Source organism: Lipotes vexillifer, unplaced genomic scaffold, assembly GCF_000442215.2.
Source record: "Lipotes vexillifer unplaced genomic scaffold, Lipotes_vexillifer_v1.1 scaffold811, whole genome shotgun sequence".
Classification (NCBI taxonomy): Eukaryota; Metazoa; Chordata; class Mammalia; order Artiodactyla; family Lipotidae; genus Lipotes; species Lipotes vexillifer.
In genome coordinates, this window is record NW_006775554.1 from 1,632,686 (window position 1) to 1,643,126 (window position 10,441).

General features: G+C 48.2%; 1 protein-coding gene across 2 annotated transcripts in view; it reads left to right on the top strand.

Annotated features, from left to right (window-relative positions):
• PRKCB (protein kinase C beta) overlaps nt 1-10,441 on the top strand; it is a 319,031-nt gene that overhangs the window by 157,929 nt on the left and 150,661 nt on the right. For both annotated transcript variants that reach the window (XM_007449990.1, XM_007449989.1), the window contains exons 4-5: nt 6,773-6,884; nt 9,308-9,436. In XM_007449990.1, the coding sequence (XP_007450052.1) occupies nt 6,773-6,884; nt 9,308-9,436 (241 nt within the window). The remainder of the gene's footprint in view (nt 1-6,772; nt 6,885-9,307; nt 9,437-10,441) is intronic.

Below are 10,441 nucleotides of genomic sequence, written 5' to 3' on the forward strand. Positions count from 1 at the left end.
ACGAACCCGCATCCCCTGCCTTGGCAGGCGGACTCTCAACCACTGCGCCACCAGGGAAGCCCTATGTATTTTTTTATTTCTTTGATTTCTCCAGTGATTTCTTGCTTATTTAGTAGTGCACTGTTTAGTCTCCATGTATTTGTGTTTTTAACAGTTCTTTTGCTGTAATTGATTTCCAATCTCATAACACTGTGGTCAGAAAAGATGCTTGATACAGTTTCAATTTTCTTAAATTTTTAGAGGCTTGATTTGTGACCCATGATGTGATCTATCCTGGAGACTGTTCAGTGTGCACTTGAGAAGAAAGTGTATTCTGCCACTTTTGGGTGGAATGTTCTATAAATATGAATTAGATCTATCTGGTCCATTGTGTCATTTAAAGGTTGTGTTTTGTTACTTATTTTGTTTGGATGATCTGTCCATTGTTGTAAGTGGGGTGTTGAAGTCCCCTACTATTATTGTGTTACTGTTGATTTCTCCTTTCATGGCTGTTATCATTTGCCTTATGTATTGAGGTGCTCCTATGTTGGGTGCATAAACATTTATAATTGTTATATTCTTCTTGGATTGATCCTTTGATCAATCAATCAATGTAGTGTCCCTCCTTATCTCTTGTAACATTCTTTATTTTAAAGTCTATTTTATCTGATGTGAGTATTGCTACTTCAGCTTTCTTTTGATTTCATTTGCATGGAATATCTTTTTCCATACCTTCACTTTCAGTCTGTATGTGTCCCTAGGTCTGAAGTGGGTCTCTTGTAGACAGCATATATATGGGTCTTGTTTTTGTATCCATTCAGCCAGTCTGTGTCTTTTGTTTGGGGCATTTAATCCATTTACATTCAAGGTTATTATTGATATGTATGTTCGTATTACCATTTTCTTAATTGTTTTGAGTTTGTTTTTGTGGGTCTTTTTCTTCTATTGTGTTTCCTGCTTAGAGAAGTTTCTTTTGCATTTGTTGTAAAGCTGGTGTGGTGGTGCTGAATTCTCTTAGCTTTTGCTTGTCTGAAAAGCTTTTGACTTCTCCATCAAATCTGAATGAGATTCTTGCTGGGTAGAGTAATCTTGGTTGTAGGTTTTTCTCTTTCATGTCTTTAAGTATATCCTGCCACTCCCTTCTGGCCTGCAGAGTTTCTGCTGAAAAATCAGCTGATAACCTTATGGGGATTCCTTTGTATGTTATTTTTATTTTTTTTATTTTTTAAATTTAATTAATTAATTTATTTATGGCTGTGTTGGGTCTTCGTTTCTGTGCGAGGGCTTTCTCTAGTTGTGGCAAGCGGAGGCCACTCTTCATCGCGGTGCGCGGGCCTCTCATTATCACTCCCTCTCTTGTTGCGGAGCACAGGCTCCAGACGCGCAGGCTCAGTAATTGTGGCTCACGGGCCCAGTTGCTCCGTGGCATGTGGGATCTTCCCGGACTGGGGCACGAACCCGTGTCCCCTGCATTGGCAGGCGGACTCTCAACCACTGCGCCACCAGGGAAGCCCCTGTATGTTATTTTTTGTTTTTCCCTTGCTGCTTTTAGTATTTTTTCTTTGAATTTAATTTTGGTTAGTTTAATATGTTTCTTGGTGTGTTTTTCCTAAGGTTTATCCTGTATGGGACTCTCTGTGCTTCCCGGACTTGGGTGACTATTTCCCTTTCCATGTTAAGGAAGTTTTCAACTATAATCTCTTGAAATATTTTCTCAGAACGTTTCTTTTTCTCTTCTTCTTCCGGGATCCTTATAATTTGAATGTTGCTGCATTTAGTGTTGTCCCAGAGGTCTCTGAGATTGTATTCAATTCTTTTCATTCTTTTTTCTTTGTTTCTGCTCCTCGGCAGTTATTCCACCATTTTGTCTTCCAGCTCACTTATTCATTCTTCTGCCTCAGCTATTCTGTTATTGATTCCTTCTAGTGTATTTTTATTTTTCATTTCAGTTATTGTGTTGTTCATCTCTGTTTGTTCTTTAGTTCTTCTAGATCTTTGTTAAGGATTTCTTGTATTTTCTCAATCCATGCCTCCATTCTATTTCCGAGATTCTGGATCATCTTTACTATCATTACTCTGAATTCTTTTTCAGGTAGATTGCCTATTTCCTCTTCATTTATTTGGCTTTTTAGGTTTTTACCTTGCTCCTTCATCTGTGACATATTTTTTTGCTGTCTCTCTCTCTCTCTCTCTTTTTAATGAATAGGATTGTGTTCCTGTCTTACTGGTTGTTTGGCCTGAGGCTTCCAAAACTGGAGTTTGTAGGCTATTGGGTAGAGCTGGGTCTTGGTGCTGAGATGAGGAACTCTGTGATATGTCACTCTGATGAATATTCCCTGGGGTCTGAAGTTCTCTGTTAGTCCAGTGGTTTGGACTCAGAGCTCCCACTGCAGGAGCTTCAGCCCGACCCTGGGCTCATGAGCCAAGATCCCACAAGCTGCATGGGGTGGCAAAAAAAAAAAAGAAAAAAAAAGAAACAAAGAACAATAACAAAGTAAAAAATAAAACAGGCTAGGAAACTAACAGATATGTTAGAAAGAATAGAAAAATAAAAATATAGATGAATCAACAACTGAAAGGTATGTCAGTATCACAATAGTAAAAAAAGAAGAGGAGGGAAAAGAAAAAAAAAAAAAGGTGGGGGGGGAAAGGCCTTGGCTGTGGAGAGTGGGACCTAAGCAAGGGTGAGGTTTGGGTGGTGGGTGGGCCCTGTGCTCAGGACCCACAGGGCAGGAAAAGGCCCTGGGGGCTGTGGGGGTGGGGCTTAGGCTCAAGGAACAGAAGGGGCCCAGGCGTGGCCCCACCCCTGGTCTCAGGGGGTGGGGGACCTCACCTGGGAGCCCAGCAGGCTTCCTGGGCTCGAGTGGGCGGGGCCCTCCTCTCCTCTCCTGCTCCTCTGGTCTCGGAAGGCCCCTCCCGCCTGCCTCTCCTGATCTCCCTGGCCTCCCTCCTATGCCCCCAAGGACCCACGTGGCCTGGAGGGGGCCTCCCACGTGGGAGCTCAGCAGGCTCCTCAGGCCCGAGTGGGCAGGGCAGTCGCCCTCTGCTCCTCCTGGAGAGTCCCTCCCGCCTGCCTCTCCTGATCTCCCCAGCCTCAGGGGTGCCTATCCTCTCTGGCCTCCACTTTTCCTGCCCCCCTCAGTCCCCCTACATCCTACCGGTTCACTGTGGGGTTTCTCCCATCTCCTTGGGTGTCAGAGTCTCCCACCAGCGGCCGGCAGGAACCCTAGTTGTGGGGAGAAGCCAACTCCTCATCTTCCCACAATGCCATCTTGACTTTCCCTCCTGCACTGTTGTTTCTGACTGCTCCTCCCTTGTCTCTGCATCCCCTCTCGACCCTGATTAGCAACTGTTTGAACCTGCCCTTTGGAACTCAGGGAAGGTCATGGAGGCTGAACAGAAAGGCTCCCGTGCCCAGGAGCCCCACAGGGTCCTGCTTGTTTCAATAGTATGTGGTCAGAAATGCTTGAATCCTCCTCCGTGAGATTCCTCACTAAGATTTATCCGTGGAGGAAAGTGCCAAGCCAGCAAAGAGCAACTTTATTGTTAGTTGGGGTTTTGCTTCAAATCTCGAAGTAGAGCTCATGAGGCCCTTGGGGACTCCTTTTTTCTATATTAGGTAGGCCTAAGGACATTTAAAACATACTCAAAACTAATTCTTGGCTCCTATAGGTTAACGTATCAGGGAACGCAGAAGGAAATACAAAGCCAAGAGGAGAGAGAGAACTTGTCCTAGGGCTTGGAGTGGACCTGGTCCAGACCATTCATGCCCAACCTTCTTAGGGTGAGGCCACAGCCCCCCAGCAGCCTCCTGGGAGAGGGAGAGAAAGAGAAAGATGGTGGTACAGCTTCTAAAGCCTGTGAAGTCTCCACCCACCAAGGCTGGGCCAATCAGTGTCTTGGACTCTGACCAACCAGATAGGTTCTCCTTTGAGGCTGAGTAGGGGAGTGAGAGAAGCCTTGAGCTCCCCCTTCAGGCCAATGCCAGTGGTGAACAGGTGTTTCTTTTTAGGCAGATTTGAGACACTCATTTCTCAACTTTAAGGTGAATTCTCAAAGGCCAGGGAAGTGTTTTACGGCACAGAGCACTGGGACTATTTCCGGGAACCAGATGTATTTCTGCATCTCACTGCCTAAAAATGGGAACATGGCTGGTTAAGCCATCAACTGGGAGCCTTTAGTTTCCTTTTTTGATTTCCAAAAAATTGTTACTAGGGTAGCACCTCAATCCTCAAGCAAGACAAGGGGCTCCTGGGGTCCTTCTGCATCCTGGGAGCCCTGCAGGGTCCCACAGCCAGAGCAGAGCTGACGCAGCCTCTAAAACTTGGCGGTTCAGAGCTGTGCAAGGGCCAACACTTCATCTGCCTGACCGCAGAGGCTTGGAATGTCATGAAAGAAATTTTGTAGCTCATTAAGAAGATGCAGGCCAGCAAAAGCCTTCAGGGATGGACAGGATTTTAGGCAGGCTTATTGAGACAGAGTTTTCATGCAGCAAAATTCACTTTCTTTACATATAGTAAAATTCACCGCAGTTGATATATAGCATGTTCCAGTCACCCCATAAAAGTTCCCACATGCTGTCCCTTTGTTGTCAATCCCCTTTCCACCCCCAATCCTTCTTAACCACTGATCTGTTTTCTGTCCCTATAGTTTTGCCTTTTCTAGAATGTCATTTAAATGGAATCATATAGCGTGCAGCCTTTGATTTAAACAGAATCAAACAGCATGTGTTTGACATCTTTGTCTTACCCAAATTCTTTTGGGATTCATGAATGTTACCTGTATCAGTAGTTCATTCCTTCTTACTGCTGAGAAGTATTCCATTGTGTGGACGTACCACACTTTGTTTATCCATTCACACGTTGAATGTTGAATACTTGGTTGGTTCCACACTTTGGCTGTTATAAGTAAAGTAGCTATAAACTTTCAGGTTTTTCTGTGGATAGATGTATTCATTTCACACCTAGGAGTGGGACTATTGGGTCATATATTATAAGGGTATGTTTATAAGAAGCTGCCACACAGTTTTCCAAAGAGGTGCTACCATTTTGCATTCTCCCCAGCACTGTAGGAGAGTTCCAATAGTGTTCTCTCCACATCAGCACTTGGTATTGTCAGTATTAATTTTCTAAAATTTTAGCCATTCTGGAAGATATAAGGATTATTTTTAAATTTTGTAAATAACAGTTTCCTAAGGAGAAATGCTCATCATTTTAATAGCACATAAAATAATTTCTACTTATTCTGTCAATTTATTTGCTTACTTGTTCATTTCCTGTCTCTATTAGAATATGTTTTTAAAAGGCACCTGCATCAATGAATAAATGTGAATGGATGAATGAATGAATGAATGAATTAGGAGATGGGTAGCATATAGCAAAGGCTAGAACATCAGATCAGCCCTGGGTTGGAACCTAGGGCCCATGATTTTAACTTTTCTCTTTCACAGAGAAAGCAACTTTCAGGCTGGGATGGGAAAGAGAAGAAGGAACTTTTTGGTTAGAGTAGCTCTTGAAGGAGAAAGACATCATGCAGAGCCAGAGAGTCATGAAGGGCATGGCATATTTGGGAGTATGAGCAAGTCCTGTGTACTGAAAACATAGTGTGTGTTTGGGGGCATAGTTTGGATCACATGGGGGATCTAGTAATAATAATGCAAAAGCTTATACTCCTTACTGTGTGCCAGGCTGTTCTAAGATCTCTACATAGGTTAATTCATTTATTCTTCCCAATGGTCGTATAGCTTATATCATTCTCTCCATCATACACACAAGGAAAATGAAGCACAAAGAAATTAAATAACTTGCCCCAAATTATACATCAAAGAAGAGCCCAGGCAGTTTATCCTCCAAAGTCTGGACCTTTAACTACTGCACTACATTGCCAGGTTAGGAAGGGCATGTTAGTTAGTTAAGGAATGGTGTAAGCTGCTGTAACAAATAGACCCCGAATATAGTGACTTGAACAAGACAGAAGGTAGGTTTTCTCTCAGATGTCTGTCCAAAAGTACAAAGTCCAGGGCTGGTGGGTCCAAGTTTGGGTCCAAGGTGGTCACTTCCACTTCTCACCATCTTGTAGACAATGGGAAGGGAAAAAGGAGCCCTGGAGGCTGTACACCTTCCTTTTAAAAGAATGACTGAAACACGTACATCCCGTTGGCCAGAACTCAATCACATGGACACACCAAGCTGCAAGGGAGGATGGGAAATGTGGTCTATAGTTGGGCAGCCACGGTCTCTGCTAAGACTCAAGGGTTCTGTTATTGAAAGGAAGAATGGGTATTGGTGGAAAACTAGTAGTCTCTGCCACAACCTGCAGACTATTCATTGGACTTTGAACTCTGTCCCGTAGATGATGAGGTCCTACTGGGGAGGCTTCATGCCCAGACTTGGGTTTTAGATCATCCAGAAGTTGCTTGGCTGATAAAGAGAGAGAAGTAGGAGCAAGGCGACCTGTTTACCTGATCTGTCTGGTGTTTTGTTTGCCATCTGTGGAGTCCTTGCTGCAGATAAGAGTCAGTAGGTTGGGTTCCCAGATGGAGGACTTGCAGGCACAGTGAGTGTGCTGGGGCAGGGTGGGAGCCATCAGCTGTCTTAGGCATTCATTCATTCAGTGGATACTTATCAAGCACCATGTTTGGGCACAGAGCTCCAGTGATGGTCCCAACAAGTATGATGAATGCTGGGGGCCAAGTTCAGTTCTCTGGGAGTCCTCCAGTGATGCACAGTGCAGTGTGAAACCGGGGCATGCCACACTGATGCCGACCTCTTTTGTTTGTTTCTTTTGACCTTAGGACCCCCGGAGCAAACACAAGTTCAAGATCCACACATACTCCAGCCCCACGTTTTGTGACCACTGTGGGTCACTGCTGTATGGACTCATCCACCAGGGGATGAAATGTGACAGTAAGTACATTTGCCCTCTGGCAGCCTCTGCAGACTGGGCTGCTTCCTCATGGTCTACAAAACATTCTCCCAAGTCCTGGGTGGGCTGGGTACCACTTGTTTGTTGCTGAGTAACAATAACCATTTATATAGCTCATGATTCTGCAAGGCTTTCCTTTAGGTCTGGGCTGGGCTTACTCATGCCTATGTGGTGGGTTATCAGGTTGGTGAGGGGCTGTCTGGTCCTGGAGGGCCTCACCCACCTGTCCGCAAGGATGGCTGGCTGTCACCTGGGTGATGGGAATGACGGGGGTTGGGGGACCACATGTCTTTCGTCCTGAGCAGGCTAGCCTGGGCTTGCTCACACGGAGGTCCCAAGTGCTTTAAGAGGGCAAGTCCCACTGATCAAAGCAAGTCACATGGCAAGGTTCACAGTCCGTGTGGGGGGGAACAGTCCACAGGTGTGGACACAGGGAGGCGTGGTCAAATCGGGGCCATTCCTGCAGCCACGCACACAGCTGTTGCCAGCACCGACATGCGGGGCTGATGCCTTTCTCTGCAGAGAAAATCTGCCTCCCTTCAGCACCTACAGTTTATGCTAGAAGGGGTGCGGGCGTGTGATTCTCTGACCAGGCTGGGGTGGGAAGAGGCAGGAGGGGGCAGGACTTCTCTTTATTAAATGAAGGACTGAATGGCCTGAGGGGTGGGGGAGCCAGCAGGCTTTGAGAGCTGCAGCTGCAAAGGGGACGGGGTGGAGATGGGGGGCTCAGTGCTGGTGGCTCCCAGAGGACTGTTGACCCCAGCATGTTGAGCAGTCATGAGGCCAGACTGTCCCTGTCACAGGGGTCCTGAGGCCCAGAGGACAGAGAGAGAAACTCTCAGGGGCAGAGAGTGACCGAGAGAAGTATGGGTGTGGATGGGGAGGAAGCGGGCAAGAGACAGAGAGAAACACACAATCACAGACAGGGACGGATTCAGGGGGCAGATGACACATGCGCCCATGTGTAGGGAGCGATGGGTGAGGCTACAGAGGGGCCCAGCTAGAGAGAGACTCAAGCAGGAGGGACAGACAGACGAACCAACAGACACAATGATCGGAAGTGACACAGAGAGAGATGCCCTCAATCAGAGGTACCGAGATGGAGACAGAGCAGAGACAGGCAGAAACACACACATGGAGAGACACAGAAAGAGATGGAGACAAAGAGGTGTGACACAGGCCCAGAGCATGAAACAGACCTATTCACAGATGCAGCCGAGGCAGCAAGAGACACATGCTGAAGCAGAGGAGCAGAGACCAGGAAAGAGACGGACACCGATATGGGTACCAAGAGGCAGACAGAAACAAACAGGGCAAGAGCCAGAGACATGCGTGGTGAATGGGGGCTCCCAGGTAGACACATAACAGAGGCGGGGAGAGAGCGGTGCAGGGTTCTCTGCCTGTGAGACACTGATTCCTCTTAGCGCACGTGGGGCCCCAAGTGGGCCTCAAGGACAGAGCGGGGGTGGGGGGTGGGAGGCAGCTTGGGCTGACGCAGAGCCCTGCACGTGGGCACTCAGGTTCCAGGGGGCTCTCCCTTCCTCCCCACCATCCTTCTCTCCCCACGATTCATTTCCAGTTTTGTAATCTGCCTGCTGCCTCCTGGAACTTGGGCGGGCTGAGAAGGGGGTCCTCAGCACCCCCTGCTCCTGGGGATGCCATGCCCCCAGTTCCCCGGGGAATCTCCTGAAATGCAGGCCCCATAGGGTGATCTAGCCTCTCCTCCTGGCTTCTCAAACTGGAACGAGGGTCCCCTAGAGAACACTGGAATCCAGGCACACCTCCCTGGAGCAGCCGTGGGACTTAGGGGAAACCAACCACCCACTGAAAGAAGCACAGCTGTACTACAGGAGTGTGGGAAGGGAGCCTGTATTTATCGTATCACACAAGAGACATGAAGGTCCGATTCAGCACAACTCCCATTCTCAGACTCTTTGCACGGAAACCAACCTATGGGGCGTCAATATTTAAAAATCGGGAGATGTCACATACAAGTCAGGATTCCTGCTTAATCTTGAAAAATGGGGCGATCTCAGCCATGTGGGGCATGCACCCTGCATGGCTGCTCCTGAGTGGGTACTCTGCGCTCCCTGGCCGGTCAGGTCCCGCCACACCCGCAGCTTCTCTCGCTGCGTTACCTGCTGCCCGTGCCACTGAGCTTGGTGCCTCTGGCTTCAGAGCCGTCGGGGGTGCGCGAGGTGCCTCAGCCTTTCGGAAGGACGGACATGTTCCTCCTCCTCTGTCCATCAGGGCCTGGGGTGGGGGGCGGGGGGCGGGGGAGAGTTGGAGAAGCCCTTCTGATGAGACCCGGGCAGGGCGGGCACGGCCGGCTGGTCTCCGCCAGCTTCGGAGGGAAACAGGAGGGGTCCAGCCTGAGCCGCGCACCCTCCCTCTGTCCCCGCAGCCTGCATGATGAACGTCCACAAGCGCTGCGTGATGAACGTCCCCAGCCTCTGCGGCACAGACCACACGGAGCGCCGCGGCCGCATCTACATCCAGGCCCACATCGAGAGGGAGGTCCTTATCGTTGTCGGTAGGTGGCGCTGGGCTCCCGCTCCGGTTCCGCTAGGTTCGGACCTGGCTGGACCGCTGAGTAGGGGAGGTAGGTGGAGGGATGGGCGGTGCAGGGGCGGGGCGAGAGGTGCGGTGACACACTGCCTTCCTCCCCTCTCCCCGCCCGCCGCCGGCCCCCATTACAGCCCATCCCCGCTGTAGGCATCCTTAGAGACTGCATCCCCGCAGGGTGAAGCTCTCAGCGCCTCTGGTGCGCTGGAGCTTAGAGCTGGGACACCAGCAGTACATTACTTTTCTCGAAGACCTCAAAGGAGCCAGTAGAGCAAACAAAATGCTGAACACCTTAATTTTATGGCACTGTGCGTCCCTGGGGGCTTTCCATGTATTTGAAGTATTTCTTTCTTAAACCTGACGGCGGCCTCACTGGTCCCTGTTCTGTTATTCTCCATATTTTTCTCACTTCTGAAATACTTCATAGTAATAAGAAAGAGGGATAATACAGCCTCTGATGAGAAGTGCAGCCTGGTGTCTGTCCCTCCTAATGGAGCATTCACAAAATGCCTGGCTCTGACATGGGCAGCTCAAACAAAACGGAAATCTGGCTGTGCTGGATGGGTAACTGCTCAGCCGTAAAGCTACGGTAAATGCGGCACTGAACTGGACCAGAATGGGACTAAAGCTTTGTTTTTTTAAATTTATCTTATTTTATTATTATTGTTTTATTTTTTACATATTATTTTGGCCACGCCGTGCAGCATGTGGGATCCTAGTTCCCTGACCAGGGACCAAACCCTCACCCCCTGCATTGGAAGCACGGAGTCTCAGTCACTGGACCGCCAGGGAAGGCCCCTGAATATGGGACTAGAACTTTGAAGGAATTCTCCCCCAGAGGCTTGTGCCAAACTTATTAGAATTTACAATTTGTTAATTTAAACAAGGTTTTATAACTTGGTATCTTAGGAAATTGATCATAGAAGGGATTGATTTTGCAAAAATTGGTCTGAGGCCCTGGAATGGTTCAGCA